Genomic DNA, 20,278 nt, shown 5'->3' with positions numbered 1-20,278 from the left:
AGCCTGCTTGGTACACCAAACTTGGCGCTCTAGATCGTAGCAGCCAACTGGGGAAACTTGTATTGACGTGGAAAGGATTCATATTTCTTTCTTGTCCCAGACTTGGTTGTTAACCAACTGCGAACTTCACAACTGCGCCAATAAATCTGGGTTGGTCATTGATACCAGAAAGCCAGATTTAGAACTGTGGGCCCTCACATAGGCAGATTGGCAAGTTTGCCGATCTGGGGTTCCATTTGTTGCCACAGATTTGGCAGCACCAGTATTGGGTTGTTAAGAGATTTTCAGTTAGTTTTGTGTTCTCTTTGGGGTCCCCAGAATGTTGGCAGGAAATGGACTCTTCTACCCGCTTCTTGGGTTTGCATCATGTGTTGCTTTCATTTACATGACTTTGGGGGGTCTAAGATTTTACTTTGGGGAGCCAAAGATGGAATTCGTGGGAAGAAATGGGACTCATTTTGTTGTGGGAGGGAAGGCACTCTATGTTAATGGATGGAACTCTTACTGGTTAATGGATCAGGCTGTGGAGGAGTACAGTAGGCCTAGAGTAACGAAAATGCTTCAAGCTGGTGCCAAGATGGGGCTCACTGTTTGCAGAACTTGGGCTTTCAATGATGCTGGATACAATGCCCTGCAACTCTCTCCGGGAAAATTCGATGACCGTGTATTTAAGGTAATCCGATTTCTGTTTTTGTTTTCTTCCTTTCCATTGCACTTTAATCATGATTGATTTGAATTTCTGTAATCGTGATAGCACCTTCACAAGTTGTCTTTGTAAATATCTGCTTTTTATATATTTCTTTTGAATCCAGAGTAGGAACTGTTTTTGGCTTTTAATTTGTTAGTTCAATACAAGCTTCTTTCAAATAATCTTATTGAGCAACTAAAGGTACCAGAAAGAGAATCTAAAGAAGATAGATCACCACTGACCTAATTACATTAGGTAATGATAAATACTGTTAATTGAACAAGGGTTGCATCTTGGTAGTATCTCAATCCAGATCAGATATCTTCTTCCAAGTCTTGTGAATGCTTAAGATGAACTTATAAGAGGTCTCATTCTATAACTACTAATAGAAGTGCTAAAACTTGTTGGAGCATTGATTACTCATGGTAGATGAAATGAACCTCGAATTACACATGAAGATAGGTGCCCTGTACCTTAGATGTTGATCAGGTTGCAAACATCACAATAGCATCCAAGGAAGCTAGTTAATTGATGATATTGTGAATCATCTCACTTTGACTGGATCATTCTGAATGGTCTCACTTTGACTGGATCAAAATGTCCAAACTCACTTGATTAGTGGCAAAGTATAGATGAGTGAGCTCTGTATCATAGACATGATGCAGCTCTTCTGTAATATGGTAAATGCTGGAACAGGCCCTTAATTGCATCTAGGGTAGTAAGAGCTCATGGCTTTTAGAATCCTCAACTTACAATGCAAAAATAAATGATACAAATTGATAGTGCAGTTTATGCGTTGTAACTCCTTTCACTGTGTCAGCAGATTTTAATTTGATGCTGTTCTCATTATCGGGCTTAATTCTAGTATGGTCTTCAGATGAAAATGAGTCTTGACCAAGGTTGCCAGACTAGGAAGCAGAAGCGGGAAACGATGCGGGAAGTGGAAGCGAGAAGCAATGCATTTTAAAATGTATAGGAAACAGGAAGCGAGGAATAAAAAAAGCAATATAAGAATTGAATGAGAATCGAAATGGAACACAAATAAAAACTAAAATAAAAGTGACTATTCTTAAATTTCATGATTTTTTACTGTAAAAAATAATTTTTTAACAAAATCTAAAAATGATGATTGCCAATTTAGAGAAAGCACATGGAAGTGAGTGAGAAGCGTGAGAGGAAACACATAAAAAATATGAAAAGTAGAGTGAAAAAAACATGAAAAAACAAAGAAGAAAAATGAAGTCTGTGAAAAGCATGGGAGAATCGAGATTCCCATCAAGTTTCGGAAGCGCGGAGTACCTTGCTTCTGAAGCGAGATTCTAGGAAACGGGTTTCCCACTTATCTAAGAAGCTTCTGGTAACTCTGGTCTTGACGATACGGTAAGCTGAAAGAAGACCCAAACATAATAAGAAAACAAATATGCAACTAACCTTGACAGATAGGATTTTGGTACTAATAATCATTTTCCCAATTTATCAGTATGTATAGGATTTAGGTGGTAGATAATGATTTTCCAAAATTTTCAATATGAAACTTCCGTGCATATCATTAGTATATGATTTATGTTCCAAATATAATGCTCCTAACATCATTTTGATTGCTTATTCACCATTCTTGTGTATTCTCTCTAATGCCTGAGTGCTGTAATTGAGATAACAAAATAAAAATAGCACTCCAATGGGAGTTTCAATTATGAACATATGTATTTTTTTGGTCTCTGCAGTTTGTGTGTGTAGAAAACTTTTTCTATTTGGTAATAAAGTAACGCTTTGGTAGGCATTGGATCAAGTCATTACAGTAGCACGGCACCATGGGATCAGGTTAATCCTCAGTCTGGTTAACAATTTGCACGCATTTGGGGGTAAAGCTCAGTATGTTCGATGGGCATGGGAAGAAGGCATATCTTCAAGCACATCCAATGATTCTTTCTTCTTCGATCCATCCATCAGACAACATTTCAAGAATTACATAAAGGTAACTGAATTGAATTGTCTCCAGCAATTTGAGATTATTTCAAACATGGGGATAGTTGATACCTACATATGTATGCATTTGTCCAACATCGACCGGCCTGGTTATATCCATACTTATGCAGTCAGCTAATTCTGTCAATGGCTTGGATTGGAGTAAGGTACCTCCCTGACTCACCTGAGCAGGATGTCGGTGTACAAAGAATACTCCAAATGGTAAATAGGTCCGGTTTGGATAGATGTCATTTGTTGTCTGGGTCATTTTGAAAACAAAATTACATGTGCGTGAACCAAATCCAAGGCCAGATCCAATTTAATCTGATCTGGATCCATGTGCACTTTTGATAATGTCTCATTTATCTGATTTGTATATGCATGTGAAAGGGCTTGCCAAATCAGAGTCAGGTGGGTTATGTTTATCCTTACAATTTAAGGTAAGTATGGTTCTGATGACTATAAACTAGTAGCAGGTGGGTTATAGTATATATTTATATCTTTGCTTGTTTATCTACAGACAATGTTGACAAGGAGGAATAGCTTTACAGGAGTTGAATATAGAGATGATCCTACAATTTTTGCATGGGAATTAATCAATGAGCCTCGTTGTGCATCTGATCCTTCTGGTAATTCTCTTCAAGTAAGTCCTTCTTGTTCCCTGTCTTTCTTCCACTTTTACCTATTTTGGAAATTTAATTTTAATTGATAAAGTGTCATGATCTAGCTGGAGATAACCTAACATACTACTGATGCAGAGTCTGTCCAGACCTTTCACTATGAATCTAATATTTATTTGACTGGTGAATGGATACATTAAGTTTAACTATATAAGATCAGCCAATTTGGGCACCAGTTTCACAAGCCATTAATGGTCCAAAAAGGATGGTTAAATTGAACTTGCGAAGCAATCTGTTTGCATTCCCTTTTATATGACACTAGCTCTTATGACAGATTGGCTGATGTCTCATGAGACAATTTATGCAAATTTTAAGAAATCACCACATGTAGGCAGGCAGTTGAGCTTTACAAAGGAATCATAAAACAAAGATGAAAAACAGGAATATCAGATCACAACATTATTTATGGAAAAAGTTCCTATCTGAGCTGAACGAGTTTTTCTGATGCTAACTTTATGGTGAACAATCTCAAATGCATCGATGACATGAAATTTGCTGATGAATCAAGGCCTATCTTTAGTGCAAACATGTAATGATCAACTATTCTTTGAATGGGACAAATCTAGCTTCAACAATGATAAAACATGGATTCATCATGGTTTCTTTTAATGCTGGGTGATATTAGCATAAAGTTTAGTTGTTCATTTAGGATGTATGGCAGACCATAAAACACGATGGGTTATCAAAAATCCTAATTTTTGTGTGAGAGATAAGTATGTACTGTCATATGTAGAAATGAGTTTAAGGTTGCACTTTTAAAGCTAAAGAGAAAATTACGGATTTCTCCAAGCACTATTCCAGTTGTACCTGAAAATTCTAAAAATCAACTCATGGCAAGAAAATGGTCACTGAGGACATTTTTAAACACCATTGATATCCTGATAAAACAGATCATAATTAGTCTATATAAAGACAAAATTAGTGACATTCCTATTCTCTGATTCCCACTCACCCACCAAGTGGTTTAACCTAGTTGTAGCATAGTGGCAATGAAGAACATCTGTGTAATTCATATAGCTGAATCAACCCTTCAGTTGGGAAATTTGTGCTATGCATCTTGAAGAAAGAATGAGGTCACGATATTTGAACTTTGTATCTTTCTTGCTTAAGCCAATCTTTTAGGATGCATTTGTTTCACCCATTTTGGTGAGAGAAGGGGCCATTTTGGTATGAAATGGTCCCCTTTCTCACATGAAACAAGCATGCCATTTTTTTGTGGGAAATGGTAAAAAATAAATTATTTTCACTTTGACCATTCATTTCATATGAAAATGGGATCATACCTCCCCACCTCGGGAAGAGTTATCCCACCATCTTTTCTCACATTGGGTTCCTTTTATAAATGCAAAAAGCTTACTTTTCTGCATGTGGGACCCATTAACTATTCACTCGCCAGTTCAAAAGGAAATCACATCTCTCACAGTAAATCAATGCAAAATTGTTACTTTTTGCATGTCACTTGCCTTATGACTTTCTCACTTAACATGAAACAAACATAAAACAAGATTGTTTCTTATGAAAATTATTTCATAGGATTCCACTATCAGGCGAAACACAAATTACATGAGATTTGTGTTTCTCTTTCTCATGCCTGAAACAAACACCCCCTCAATACCTTGTACTACAAAATTTGCAATAATCGCATTTCATCCTAAAATGTGCAATGTAGCTCTATGAGAATAGGCTTCAACAAGCATAGCATACAAAGCTCTAGTAGAGGTTACAATAAATACTTCTGATTTGTTCTTGGATTGATCTTTCTGTGACTTATTGGCTTATTGCAAGCAACACAAGTTTCTAGCTGGCCTTCGCTTAAAACATAGCCGGCAACAGGGGACTTGTTGCAGGCTGTTTGAGATGTGTCTTTTCTTTATCAGGCTAAGTGGCCATCCTTTATAGGGATTACTTCTTGGTGCGGACTGTGATTAACATTGCATCAAGATTGTAGTGAAGTATGCAGAAATATAAAGAATGCTTAATGCATTCACAATGTCTTACAATGGACAAGTACAAGAGAGATATAAGAGAGAAGTCCACTATAGGACAATACAAACAAGCCTTAAAGAAGGCAACAACTAAAAATAATAATGCTCTTATTGAAATGGAGCTCAAGAGCTTAAAGAATACAAGGGGAAAGACCCCTATTTATACAAGTGTGGAGGGGCCAAAAAGGAGAGCCATTGGGGGCTCCCCATAGGGACGTTGGGAGCCCCCAACGGTCATAAATATGACCGTTGGGGTCCCAACGTCTTTATGTGGGACCCCCAATGGTAGCTAAAAAGAAATAAAAGGAAAAATAGAGTGATAAATTAAAAAAGTATTTGACAAGAAATAGTTGTCTCTAATACAATTATGTAAAAAGACGAAAATACGACTATCGGGTATTTCACACACACACACACATATATATATTTTAATACCCCCCCTCAAACTTTACAGGGAGATGACCGAAAGTTTGCCAAGTATGAAAATAAAACGGAGAACAAGAAGGGCTTTAGTGAAGAAGTCCGTCAGTTGATATTCAAATGTGACATATGGCAGGGTGACTGTCCCTCTCAGATATTCATCACGAACATAGTGATAGTCCATCTCTATGTGCTGGGTGCGCTCATGTAAGGTGTGATTGTTGGCGATATAAATGACACTTTTGTTGTCACAACACAACTTCGAAGGTCTAGAGATGTCTACACCTATATCTTTGAGAAGACTTCGTATCCATACAAGTTCCATTGTCGTAGTTGTCATAGCCCTGTATTCAGCTTCAGTAGAGGATAGCGAGACTTTCTTTTGCTTCTTGCATCTCCAGAAAATTAAAGAATCTCCTAAAAATACACAAAGCCCAGTAGTTGAGATTCTATCATTAGGGTTGCCTCCCAAATCTTCATCAGTATAAGCAAGTAAATTTAAGGAAGAGGTTGAGGATATAAATAACCCTTTAGTGATGGTATTTTTGATGTATCTGACAATCAGTAAAACATCACTCATATGCACAGTTGTAGGAGCTTGCTGAAACTGGCTAGTAGAGTGAAGAACATGCATAATGTCTGGTCTGGTAATGGTCAGATATGTGAGAGAAACAATAAGTTGTCTGTAGGGTGTGTGATCTTCTAAAAGAACACCATCCTCCAGCCTTAATTTAGCATTGATCACTTCAGGAGTCTCTGCCCTCTTGTCATCTGAAATCCCAGATTTGAAACATATATCTGCAGCAAGCTTCATTTGCAAAAGTATATGACCTCTTGGAGAGTATGCAACTTCAATGCCTAAGAAATATCTTAGGAATCCTAAGTCAACCATATCAAAGTTATCTTTTAACATATTTTTAACATTGCAAATGCCAACTTGATCATTTCCTGTAATAATCATATCATCAACATACAGTAAAAGCACAATAATACTAAATCTTGCATTTTTAACAAAAAGAGCAATGTCAATGTAGCATGAGCGAAAACCTAGATTAATCATGACATTACTAAATCTATCATACCAAGCTTTGAGAGCTTGTTTAAGACCATATAATGTTTTTAAGAGTTTAAGAGTTTGACCTTATCCAACATTATATCTCAGCGGAGAATCTATATAAACTTCTTCATTTAGTTTTCTATTAAGGAAGACATTTTTAACATCTAATTGATATATAGGCCATTTTTTTGTTAATGCAACAACTATTAATGTTCTAACACTAGTCATTCTAGCTACAGAGGCAAAGGTTTTCTCGTAGTCAATACCATATTCTTGTGAATATCCCTTAGCTACTAATTTTGCCTTATATAATTCTAAGGAATCATCACTTTTAGTCTTAACTTTAAACCCCCCCGACATCCAATAGATTTTTTGTTTGAAGGAAGATCAACTATTTTTCAAGTGTTAGCCCTTTTGAGAGCATCTAGTTCTATTTTCATGGCATCAATCCAATGTGAAATATTTTTTGCTTGATTATAATGGGTTGGTTCATGATATAAATGTAAAATTATGAGACAAGCCCTATAGTTAGGTGTAAGTAATTCATCTAGTAGATCGCTTAAGAGGGGTTTCTTCCTAAGATTCATTAATTTGAGAATTTTTTTTCAAAGCACTAATAGGTCTTTCTTGTTCACGTCGGGTATAAACGTAGAGATCTTTATCAATGATATCACCATTACTTGGTGATGTTTCAATATTCGATACATCATGTGTATCATCTATTACTTCAAAATGATTCAAAGAATCATCATGCATATCTTCCATTGGAGCAAGATCATATAAAAATATATAGTCAATTTCATCTTGTTTGTCTAGGTTTTCAAATCCATTCTCATCTTCTAAAAAGGTCACATCTTTTGAAACATATAGTTTGTTGTTTTTGTAATCAAAATACCTATAGCCTTTTTTATTCTGGCCATAATCAAGAAAAATACATTCAATTGCCTTTGGAGACAACTTATCTCTTTTATGTAAAAGAAGAAAGCATTTGCAACAAAAAATACAAAGGCGATTGAAATCAGGTGTTATTTTAAAAAGTTTTTCATAAGGAGAGATATTCTTTAAATTTGAAGATGACATTCAATTGATCAAATAAGTGGAAGTTAAGACGACTTCGGCCCAAAAATTTTTAGGAATATTTTTAGAAATGAGTAATGTTTTAGCGGTTTCTATAATATGCCTATGTTTTCTCTCCGCCAATCCATTTTATTGTGGAGTTCTAGGACATGGTCTTGGATGGCAAATTCTATTTTGCTTTAAATAATTTTGAAATTCATTAGATAAGTATTCTCCTCTAGAATCGGATCTAAGAATGGATATGCCACTTTGAAATTGATTTTGAATTTTCATACAAATTTCTTTAAAGGAAGAAAAAACTTCCGATTTAAGATCAAGAAAATAAATCCATATATATATGTTAGAAATGGTAATCCACTGTTAGTCATAAGAGGAAGAGGAGTAGAGGGGGAGAGAGAAGTAGGTGGCTGCAGAAACCCAAAGAATTGGGTCTGCAGTTTCTCTTCATTAGATATATACACATACAGTTTGATTAGGGTACAAAAATACCCTTTACATAAGGGATGAAATTTACAACATGCCATTAATGAGCATGTGTTAAATAAAACACTAAAGCACAAAGGGATTGGGTCCGGGTCCGAGTCCGGGTTTTGAGATCCAGGCCCATCTTTTCACCCTCCCTCAAGTTGTACATGGTTTTGAACCATGAACAACTTGCCTTTTAACATCCAAAATTTGTCTTTGACAAGTCCTTTTATAAACAAGTCAGCAACTTGATCAGCAGTCCGAACGTATTCTGGTTCGATTCCTTCTCTTCGACCTTCTGCCTTACAAAATGTTGATCAATTTCAATATGCTTGGCACGACTGTGGTAGATAGGATTGAATGACATGTTGATAGCACTTTGATTGTCACACAAGTGAATGCTTTTAGAAATCGATTCTCCTACTTCTGCCAACAGATGCCGGATCCATGTTACTTCGGCTGTTGCAGCTGCCATTGATCTATATTCTGCTTCTGTGCTCGACCTGGCTATGGCCTTTTGTTTCCTACTACTCCAGGAGACAAGATTTAGGCCAATGAAAACACAGTATACTGAGACTGATCTACGCTCATCTGGATCTCCTACCCAATCTACATCTGTGAAAACACAGTATCCTAAGACCATCTCCAATAGTTCCCTTTAAATATCGAAGAATGCGTTTAACAACTTCTATATGTCTAATATGCAGTTCATGCATGAACTGAGATACCTGATTGATCGAATAGACAATGTTAGGCCGAGTGAAGGTAAGATATTGAAGCATTCCTACTACTCTGCGATATCCTGTAGGGTCCTCATACAAATCTCCATCTTGGGAGCTGAGTTTCTTGAGGTACACTGGGTGTGCTTAGAGGCTTGCAATCTGTCATACCTGCTTTGCTAAGAACATCAACAATATACTTGTGTTAGTAAGTGTCATGCCTTCAGGAGTCCTGTCAACTTCTACTCCAAGGAAGTATCGCAGTTTACCAAGATCTTTCATCTTAAATCTATGATTCAAAGTTTCTTTGACCTGTTCAATATATTCATCAGAGTTACCTGTGATGATAATGTCATCAACATATATCAATAACAGGGTAACTATATCTTTGCATTTGAATATGAAAAGAGAATGGTCAAGAAGTGACCGACTAAAACCATATTTTTCTACTTCAAGAGAGAAACTGTCAAACCATGATCGAGATGCCTGCTTCAGACCATATATAGCTCTCTTTAACCTGCACACGTATTCTTTGGAATTCTCTTCGGCAAACCCAGTGGGTTGTTCCATGTATACTTCCTCTTTCAGAGTTTCATGGAGAAATGCATTTTTTACATCCAGTTGACCGAGAGTCCACTGGTGTTCAACAACCAATGATAATATAATGCGGATAATGCCCATTTTCATGACTAGACTGAAGGTCTCATCATAGTCTAGTCCTTGCTCCTGTGTGAAGCCTTTGGCAACCAGTCTAGCTTTGTATCGTTCGATAGTACCATCCGACTTGTACTTTATCTTATATACCCACTTTGAACCAACCACATTTCGATTGTGTGGTCTGGGAACAATATCCTAAGTGCCACACTCATGAAGAGCCTTCATTTCTTCGTTCATAGCTTCAATCCATCTTTTAGAATTTATTGCTTGATAAAACGTGGTGGGTTGATTTTCCTTGCTCAAAGAGGTTAAGAAGAGTTGAAAATCCATTATGAAGTTCTCATAACTAACCCACCTATCAATAGGGTGTTGAGGCCGGGTAGACCTTCTGTGAACAGGAGATTAAATGGAAACAGAAGGAGAATTCAATTCCTTATTAGAGCTGGGAAATGTCTCCTCACGTCGAGAGTAAACAATGCCTTTATACCTGTCGGGGGCTAATGACGGTTCAAAGATCACATTTTCCTATGTTCTTTGCGCTGTAGTGGACACATTTCCCTCATCTCTTTGATTACAGTCTGAAGAACAAACACCATCAATACTAGAAAAGCGATCTGAGTTCAACCAAGGATGATAAATTTCAATTTCAGGAGTGTCAACATTATGACCAAAATTTGATTCATCAAACACAACATTTCTAGATATCTTGATGCGCTTACTCACAGGATCATAGCATCTGTATCCTTTGTAATCATCAGCATATCCCACAAATCTGCACTATAAGGCTTTATCCTGAAACTTGTTCCGCATTGAACTGTCAATATGAACATAACATACGCACCCAAACACACGCAGATCATGATAATTTGGGTGCACACCATTCAGAGAGAAATGGGGTGATTTGTTTTCCAGGATATTCATGGGCAATCGATTTATGAGATAGACTGCCGTATGAAAAGCCTCTGCCCAGAAGGTAACTGGAAGATTACTATCATGCTCATTGCACTTTCGACAATATCGCGATGCTTGCGTTCAACAATTCCATTCTGTTGAGGTGTATGAGGGCAAGACACCTGCCTACTTATTCCATTTGTCTGAAGGAAATTAATAAAGTCATTTGAAGAGAACTCACCCCCTCCATCACATTAGAAACAAGTAATATTCTCAGAGAATTTATTTTGAACAAATGAGTGAAAATTCTGAAACAATTTTAAGGTTTCAGATTTATTTTTCATAAAGAAGATCTGTGTATATCGAGAATAGCTATTGACAAAAATGAGATAATATCTAGTGCCAGACGTGGAAGGAACTGGAGCCGAACCCTAAACATCAGAACATATAATTTTAAATGGTTTTGAAGCTCTTTTATTAATGAAATGAAAAGGAAGAACTACACTGAAGACAACTAGAATACTTTTTATTATCGACACTTAAATTCAGACTTGACTTAGGAATAAGACTGCTTGAAACAAGCTTATCGATAAAACGACTACTACAATGACCCAGACGACCATGCCAAAGATTCGGCTCAATACATTCAGAAATATTAAGGACACTCTCAAGAGGAGCTGAAGATGATGATGTGAGCTTCAAGATGGAATCAACGAGCTGAACACGAGAGGAAGGATTCTCTTGGAACACGTACATATTCCCTTGCCGTTTTCCTTCAACGAACGTTTTCCTCGTGTGAAGGTTCTTAACATGAACAGAAAAAGGAGTAAACTCAACTAAGGCATTGATGTCATCGACAAATTTAGAAACTTAAACAATATTCTTCTTGATATTATGAGCATAAATGACATTTGAAAGAGCAAGGGAAGAATTGGGCATAGGAATTACAGAATTTTCAATGTGTGAAATATGGTGATGAGACCCATCTCCAATGACAATACTATTTCTACCAACATAAGGAACAAGGTTTAAGAGCTTACCAGCATCACCAGTGACATGAGTGGCTGCACCAGAATCAACATACCAAGTACCTTGATCATTTTGTTTGATGTTCAATTCAGCTAAGATCGACAACAACTCTTTGACTTCTCCAGTATTCTTTAATGTATCTGTTCTCTTTCTTGCCTCCAATTGTTTTCCCTTATTTTGCGAATTATACCAACAATTTGCTTTGATGTGCCCCCTTTTGTTAAAGAGAAAGCAGGTAGGTATTGTTCTTTGCCTTTGCAGATTAGGAGGCATACTGGGAGTAGGTAATATTCCACGGGCTCCTTGTCCATTCTTCTCTTGACCTCCCTTTTCCTGAGATTCATACCTGCCACATCCTCGGCCATAAGTAACTCCTGTAGCAAGAACATCATGTGCTCCAATGGGATTGTGAGAACCTTCGGAGAATCCCTTCAAGGTCATCTCATACTGTAAGAGCTTAGCACGAAGGTCTTCAAATGTAGGTAAGTCTGGCATACACCGCAGAGAGGTAACCATCATGTGATAATCGGGTCCCAGCCCGCTCAAAGTCTGTTGCACCATATCTTTGTCACTGACTGTGCAACCCACGATAGCCAACTGATCCGTGATAGTTTTCATTTTGTTTAGGTACTCCATGACTGTCATGGAGTCCTTTCTCAGTATTTGAAATTCTTTCTTTAAAATAAAATTTTAGCCTGAGAAACTTGAGAAAAAGTCTGAACAAGACGATGCCATAACTACATAACTGAGCAGTCATCTGGGATTGCCACAAGCACCTCCTGTGACAGAGTGAAAGTGATGTAGGCAACCAAAGCCTGATCTCGCTTTATCCATGAGACATACTCTGGATTTCTAACAAAGGTAATTGAATTGTCACCCTCCCCGTTCTTGCCTTCTTGTGAGATGAACTCTGGAGGAACAGGAACAGATCTATCCAGATGTCCAGAAAGATCCTGACTCCTTATGAATGAGATGATTTGTCTCTTCCAGGTTAAAAAGTTGGAATTGTTCAAACACAAGCTGACTGAGAAAATTGGAAGAAAGGACAGATTGCGAAAAAGAAGATGAATCCATAGTCAATGGAAGCGAAGGATAAGGAGACCGGAAACCGAAGTCGCTTTTGAGCAAGCAGAATAAAAAAAAAACTTAGAACAAATAATGAAGTTTCAGAGAACTCGACCGTCTTTTTTTTTTACTGCAGACCCGAGATAGAGAACAGAATATTCAGTAAAGAAAAGAAAAAACTGTTGTAAAGGAAAATAAGTAGCGATCAACAAGAAAACTCGTTAATATGCAAATAACGTGTTTTCTTTCTAAAAATTGAGAAATTCCAAAGTGGAGAGATAGATATAGGGATATTAATCAGTCAAGGTGGAACAAAAATCTATTTAGGTCAGATTCAGTTTTGACGTCAATATGAAGAAAAGAAGAACGAGTTTGACGTGATTTCAATCTTTGAAATCACGCAAACACAGATTCTAATATGTGTGGATAAAGGAGATTAGTGAGAGAAAACAGATGCAACAGCATGAAAGAAAAAATAATGAAGAAAGAAACAGACAGGAGAAGAAGAAATGAAATATTATGGATTGTGAAGGAAGAAACGATGTGAACCGAGAAAAATACCTTAGACGATAGCAAAGAGGCTTAACGCAATCTTCAAGGAAGGATCTGAAGCTCTGATACCATGTTAGAAATGATAATCCACTGTTAGTCACAAGAGGAAGAGGAGTAGAGGGGGAGAGAGAAGTCGGTGGCTGCAGAAACCCAAAGAATTGGGTCTGCGGTTTCTTTTCATTAGATATATACACATACAATTTGATTAGGGTACAAAAATACCCTTTACATAAGGGATGAAATTTACAGCATGCCATTAATGAGCATGTGTTAAATAAAACACTAAAGCACAAAGGGATTGGGTCCGGGTCTTGAGATCCAGACGCATCTTTTCAATATCTAGTATAGTCATCAATGAAAGTTACGTAGTATGAGTAGCTACCTTTAGATATAACCGGAGATGGACCCCAAACATCCATGTGCACCAATTCAAAAGGTCTTGTCGAGAGAAAGGTTCTAGTTGGAAATTGAATAGACTTCATTTTTTCAAAAATACTTTCTTTGCAATTTATATCTTTTTCTTTACAAAATTTGTTTTCAAAAGGAAAAAGATACATTTTAGAGTAACTTGGATGCCCAAGTCTTTTATGCCAAGTTTCAATATTTTTATCTTAGACATAAGTACAAAAAGAGTTTGTAGGAAGAGTCAAATGATCCATATAGTAGAGGTCTCTCTTCCTATAGCCTTGCCCAATCCGCTTTCCGGACTGAAGATCCTGCACAAAGCAACCATTAGATGAGAAAGATATTTCACATCCATGGTCGACAATTTGGGAAACCGAAAAAAGGTTTAGGTTTAGTTTTGGAACCACTCTTACTTTTAGAACAAAAAAAGTTTAGGAGTTTTTAGAATCTAGTGTTCCTAAACCTTTTATTTTTAGAAAAGTTTCATCGTCCGCAGAGATACAAGACATTTTTAAATTGGTGTATACATCGGTTAAAGCATTTTCATGAAGAGTCATATGAAAGGATGCCCTAAAATTTAAAATCCAAAAATATGTACCGAGTGGTGATGTAGAGGCAATGACTGCACCCGATGTAGATGAGGTAGCCTTGAGATTTTGTTGAAGAGCCATGGATATTTGTCCAAGAGTTTCTTTGAGATCTCCGCTCTTGCCTTCATCTTTTTTTTTTGTGCTGGATTCTTAAACGGAAGCTACTTTGGGCTTGAAGGTTTCACTTAATTTTGGGCAAGCAGGTTTAATATGACCCGACTCATAGCAATGATGACATACAATCATCTTTCTACCTCCATTATAGTTTCCTTGTTTTCCAAAATGAGGTGGCTTGTAGGTTTTAACATTGTTGTCGGGTTTAGATACGGCAAGCACTTCATCTATGCTTTTATTCATACTGAACCTAGTTTCTTCTTGAGTAATTTCGGCAATGACATTCTCCAAAAGAGGAAGAGTGAATCTATGAAAGGGTGAAGACCTTATTCAAATTCGGGACGAAGCTCAAACAAAAATTGAAACAATCTTTCTTGCTCCATTTGTTTTTGTCTAAGTTCAACATCCTTCGTAGGCACTCATTTAAGCTCTAAAAGAGCCAACTCATCCCATAGTGAATTTAAGGCACTATAGTAATCTTGAATGTTTAAATCACCTTGTTTGGTGGTTCTAACTTTTTCTTGCAAGAAATATGCTCTTGCAAGATCTTTTTGGGTATACATACCCTTCATAAAAAATCAAGCTTCATTAGCTCGGCGAAATTTAGCTATATTCGTGCATACCTTGAGTTCAACGTTATTCAAGAACCAAGCAAGAATTTTTGCCTGATTAATCTTTCAATCTTCCAATCTTCCACCTTCTTTTGATAATCTTCGATTGCTTTGAGGCGAGTATCTCCCTCAAGAGCCTTTTCTTGACTTCCTTCGATCTTGATGGGTTTTAATTTAGGTTCCAGAATAAAACTCATTACATAACCTCAAAGTTTCTTACCTTTGAGATTATTCTCCATCGCGGATGCCCACATCATGTAGTTCTTTCCATTGAGCTTGAAGGATAAGCCGATTTTGGATTTCATCGTATCAACAACGTGAGAGAAAAAATGGAGAGGAATGTCACACTTACAACTTTCAAGGATCGTATGACTCTGATACTATGTAATGAAGTATGCGGAAATATAAAGAATGCTTAATGCATTCACAATGTCCTACAATGAACAAGTACAAGAGAGAGATATAAGAGAGAAGTTCACTATAGGACAATACAAACAAGCCTTAAAGAAGGCAGCAACTAAAAATAATAATGCTCTTTTTGAAATGGAGCTCAAGAACTTAAAGAATACAAGGAGAAAGACCCCTATTTATACAAGTGAGGAGGGGCCAAAAATGAGAGCCATTGGGGGCTCCCCATAGGGACGTTGGGAGCCTCCAACGGTCATAAATATAACCATTGGGGTCCCAACGTCCTTATGTGGGACCCCCAATGGTAGCTAAAAAGAAATAAAATAAAATAAATAAAAAATGATAAATTAAAAAAGTATTTGACAAGAAATAGTTGTTTCTAAAACAATTATGTGAAAAGACAAAAATACCCCTATTGGTATATATATGTATATATATATGTGTGTGTGTGTGTGAGTACATATATTTTAACAAGGATGTTTCTCATGGTGTCTCTTTTACATATTTTTTTAGTTACATCTATGATACCCTGAGTCTATATTTTTCAGTCTGTGGTTACACGATCTCTCATTGCATTGAAGAAATGGAAATGCACCAATCATATGAGGCTGAAATTCTCGTTTCTTGTTCTGTTGGCCCAGATAGGCCAGTATCTGCTTTAGTTTATATGAAAATAATAATCGTTGATAAGAAATGAGAGTAAAAATAGCAACTTTAATACCCTTATTGTTACTTGGTAAACCATCTGTGTATATTGGACGCAATCAAGTGTTAGTTTTTGCTATATTCATTTCAAATTTTATCCTGTCAATGAATTGGTAGGACTGCAGAACTCTCGCCTATCTGTTGCTTGTCCAATCAGAAAGGAAAAAAGGGAACCTTCTTAATAGCAGTTTGGTTATTATGTGGAGGGATAATTTTGGAAGTCATTCTTTATGCAACAAAATGCAGTCTGTAATTTAATGAATATAACCTATTTAAAGAAATGCAGGATTGGATTAAAGAAATGGCTGAATTTGTGAAATCCATTGACAAGAACCACCTGTTAACTGTTGGAGTGGAAGGTTTCTATGGTGCGGCAACTACCAGCAAATTCCATGTCAATCCTGGAGATTGGGCAAGCAGCCTTGGCACTGATTTTATTCAAAATTCTAAGATCTCAGCCATTGATTTTGCATCCGTTCATACATATCCTGACAGCTGGTAAGTACATCAGATCTTCCCAACAATCTGTAGAAAAATATTTGGAAAAGGAAGTCTTGCCATGAAAAGCGACAAGGTGCATCAAGTCCCATGGGCTATTCATTTGGTTTTATTTATTTATCTTTGATGCCAATTTTTTATGCAACCCTGCTGTTTATTGCAAGACTATAAAGTCCGCATTAAAAGGCGTGAAGATAGATGGACATGGTTGCATACCTATTCCTTTTATTGGTCATTCTTGTCTATCCAAACTGCTGCTCTGACCATCAGTGCTGCATCATGAGTAATGGCCCTTTGATCGTCTAATGGGTAATATGTAAAAAAGGGGAAAGGTATTCAAATGGCACTGTTGTAACTCGAGGATGTGATAATTATACCAAAAATAATGTAAGAAGGTTGAATTGGATCCATTTTCTTATATTTCAAAAGTATAATTGAAAATTTAAAGTGTGAAAACAGAATTTTTTTGAGGAGATTATGTGGATAAAAATTTGAGTTCCCTATACATAATTTAGAAGCAAGCTTATTTTATTGTTCCAGCCATAACTAGCTACTTTTGTAGATATTTTCCAAAAGTGAAACTGCTATCCAAAATTTCTTAGAAAGGGAAAAGAAATGGAGTACAATCAGCAAAGGTGTCAAGCATGCTACTATTGTGTTCCATTAGTTAACATCATCCACTAATTTCAATGAACTGCTCTTCATGTGAAAGACTCTGTTTCAAAATCTACATCACTTGTAGAATACAAGGTCCTGTGCAAAACTAATATCCCAAGCATGCAAACTGTTGTCTGTTTCAGGTTTCCCAAGTTCAATTTTGAAGAGAAAATGGATTTTGTGTCAAAATGGATATCATCTCATATTGATGATGGAGATCAAGAGTTGCAAAAGCCGGTATTGTTTACTGAGTTTGGGTTATCTTCCAAGACCATGAACTTTCAACCAGGTCATCGCTATCTGTATTTTAAAAAAGTATACAAGTTAATGTATAAATCTGCAAAGGCAAAGAGGTCTGGTGCAGGAGCAATGGCATGGCAGTTTCTTGTTGATGGCATGGACGAGTATGGAGATGCATTTGCGATTGTTCCATGGAAAATACCGTCTTTGTACAAGCTCATAACCACACAATCCTGTAGGCTGGCAGCATTGCATCATGGAAAAAATTCATCCAAGTTTCTGGCTTCATGTCCATAAAGTTGGCAAATATATGTTTTTTCTTCTTAGTGATCATGTTTATATTCTTTTGTTCTTTTTTTTCTTTTGTATGCACTTTAGTGTGCAAGTATAGGAAATTAAGTTTTGATATGTGAAAATTTTGGTTGGTTTTGTAAGATTATACATAGCTGCTTGAATGATTCTTCAAATTCACAGGTTCTAGTAGTTTGTTGGTATCTGAGTGGATATTCTTAGTAGGTTTAGTTGATCATTAACTGTAAGGTTCAGTAGTCTTTTTGGGCTCAAGGACTTGTTTAAATAACGGGTGGAAAGGCATATTGCACTCTCTTTCTTTATGCCATGTTTGACTATCCCATATCATGATATCAATGCCCCTTTTTGCTTTAGAAGGATGCTGAGAGAGAGAGAGAGAGAGTATTGGATGCTTTATCACTATGGGTTGAATATGGCTGTTTGTGCCTTAGGCTTTGTTTGGATCACAGATACAAATAGGAATTTCTTGACAAGGAAAATTTCTTTGGATATAAGTTTTTTCTTGGAGAAATGTCAAAAAAATATTGGCTGATTAAAAATATAAAAATCTAGAAATAGTTTGAGTATACATACTTGTAAAGCGAAATAATTAATGAAATAGTAAGAAAGTAAATAATTCCGCATCATATGTTTTCAAAAATGGAAAAAGTTAGTCCTCTATTGATGGGCTTTGAGAGAGAGGTCCTTCCATACAGGACAAAATTTAGGTGGAGTTGAGGGGGCCAATTAAGATGCATGTCATTAGAAGAGCCCCACAATTATAATTTTTAAAAATAGTAAATGCAGTTTTGTTGACAAATTTGATTTGAAAGAATTAATGTTACCAGCAGTGGAAATTCACAAGATAAGCTAAATATGTGAATAATTTTAATGTAAAAGGATTATTGTTAGATTAACCTTTTTATTAGTTTTAGCATTCACGCTTATTAAAATTATATTTCAAAAGCGTGACTTGTTTGATCAGCTGCATAGCACTCACTGGTTTCTGCATTAAGGCTCTGCTTGGGAAACTTGCATTGAGGTAGAAACACCATTTTCATGTATTGTCAAAATATGATTTTGCCAAAAAGTGATGTTGATGGAGTTGCCAAAACTATCCTCTTATGCATAGCGTTGAAATGTGGTGTTGATGGAGTTGCCAAAACTATCCTCTAAGCATGGCGTTGAAATGTGGTGTTGGGGTTGCCAACTCTATTACCACTGCAACGTTTTGGCAACGCTACTGCTCCCAAACAGCACAGCATGAGAGTGCTGGTGGAAGCCACAACACATTTGATCAAGGCTTTCGGACAGAACCTTAGTCGAGTTCTAATAATTGCCTTTTGGATGCATAAACTCTAAAGTGTTGTGTTAATGAACAAGAAGAATCTTTTTGTTTCCAGACTGGTGAACTAAACCTGCTTTGGTAAAAATTGCAGCTTGTTGAACACCCAGAAGAATCAATTATAGTTTTGTCAATTTGGGGATCTCCATGTGCAAATGGTAAAAACGCCTTCTTGATAAAAATTTAGAGAAAATAAATTTTTTCTTTCTTTTAAACTTTAAACAGCGTAAAACAATATTTTTATGCGGGGGGTTAAAGGACTCTGGAGTAGGTTACATGTATGAATCAACAACATCAACTTAGAGAACTATTCATGAATAAAAACCAAAATAATTTATATGTCTAAAAGTATTCGTTCACACAGTAAGAAGAATGAAACAAACAAATTTAAAAGTATTCGTTCACACAGTAAGATGGATGAAACAAACAAATTAGCAATTATACAAGTACTTAGGATAAAAAAATAATATCTTAAGTCTAGCCCTAGATCCTCAGAGATTCTGGTTCTCGATGTCGCTCCTGCATCTCTCATCCACTGTCCAGCATGTCAATTACCGAAAATCTCTTTAAAGGGTCAGACTCATAAAAACCTGATAAGTATACGCCAATCTCAGGTAATTATATAATATTAAAATATTGTTTTTTATATAAGATGTCACAATTCATCAAGGAATGATTCAAATATAAGATAGTTTGTCAAGACATGTAATAATAATTGATAAAAAATAGTATGATATTTCTCAAAAATCAATAATTGTGCATGTATATTTTCAATTCAAAACTGTGTGAGTAAGAATCTGTGTTTCTCTTTATTACAGTCCCCTTGGGTATGCGGGAGAAACGATCATCTCAAATAGTCGCGATAATTCAGGGGTATATTATTCATGAGTTTCACTTTTACCCGGGTGTCGAACTAAGCAAGACCCAAAGCAGGTGGTCTGTGACTACGAGAAAACCCGCTATGGCGTATACATGATATAGGATGCATCCTGGACTAGCTGCAGTAATTGAGAATCTATCACTTATAATACGTTGATAGCACTGATCTCATAACCTCTGAGTGATTGAAGATCTTTAAAGACGCCTCGCTCTTATAAAACAATATCATCACCCGAGGCATGTACTTCCTACCTCTCTAAGTAGACCACATGTCTGAATGGGTTA

General features: G+C 36.4%; 1 protein-coding gene across 1 annotated transcript; it reads left to right on the top strand.

The window, feature by feature from the left end:
• Window positions 1-316: 316 nt before the first annotated feature.
• Window positions 317-17,837, top strand: LOC149814659 (mannan endo-1,4-beta-mannosidase 2-like). Its single transcript, XM_089989354.1, has 5 exons — window positions 317-673; window positions 2,466-2,663; window positions 3,174-3,296; window positions 16,370-16,581; window positions 17,382-17,837. The coding sequence occupies exons 1-5, from the start codon at window positions 320-322 to the stop codon at window positions 17,773-17,775; spliced, it is 1,281 nt and encodes a 426-aa protein (XP_089845480.1). The 5' UTR covers window positions 317-319; the 3' UTR covers window positions 17,776-17,837.
• The last annotated feature ends 2,441 nt before the right edge of the window (window positions 17,838-20,278 follow it).

The sequence above is a fragment of the Nuphar pumila genome, chromosome 15, assembly GCF_984573655.1.
Source record: "Nuphar pumila chromosome 15, dmNupPumi1.hap1.1, whole genome shotgun sequence".
Classification (NCBI taxonomy): domain Eukaryota; kingdom Viridiplantae; phylum Streptophyta; class Magnoliopsida; order Nymphaeales; family Nymphaeaceae; genus Nuphar; species Nuphar pumila.
This window is presented reverse-complemented; position numbering and strand designations above follow the sequence as displayed.

Excerpts from the sequence above, each read along its gene's own strand:
- LOC149814659 (XM_089989354.1), top strand. The coding sequence starts at position 320 with ATGTTGGCAGGAAATGGACTCTTCTACCCGCTTCTTGGGTTTGCATCA. Across the intron at positions 674-2,465 it reads TCGATGACCGTGTATTTAAG|GCATTGGATCAAGTCATTAC; the intron begins GTAATCCGATTT and ends ACGCTTTGGTAG. Across the intron at positions 2,664-3,173 it reads ATTTCAAGAATTACATAAAG|ACAATGTTGACAAGGAGGAA; the intron begins GTAACTGAATTG and ends GTTTATCTACAG.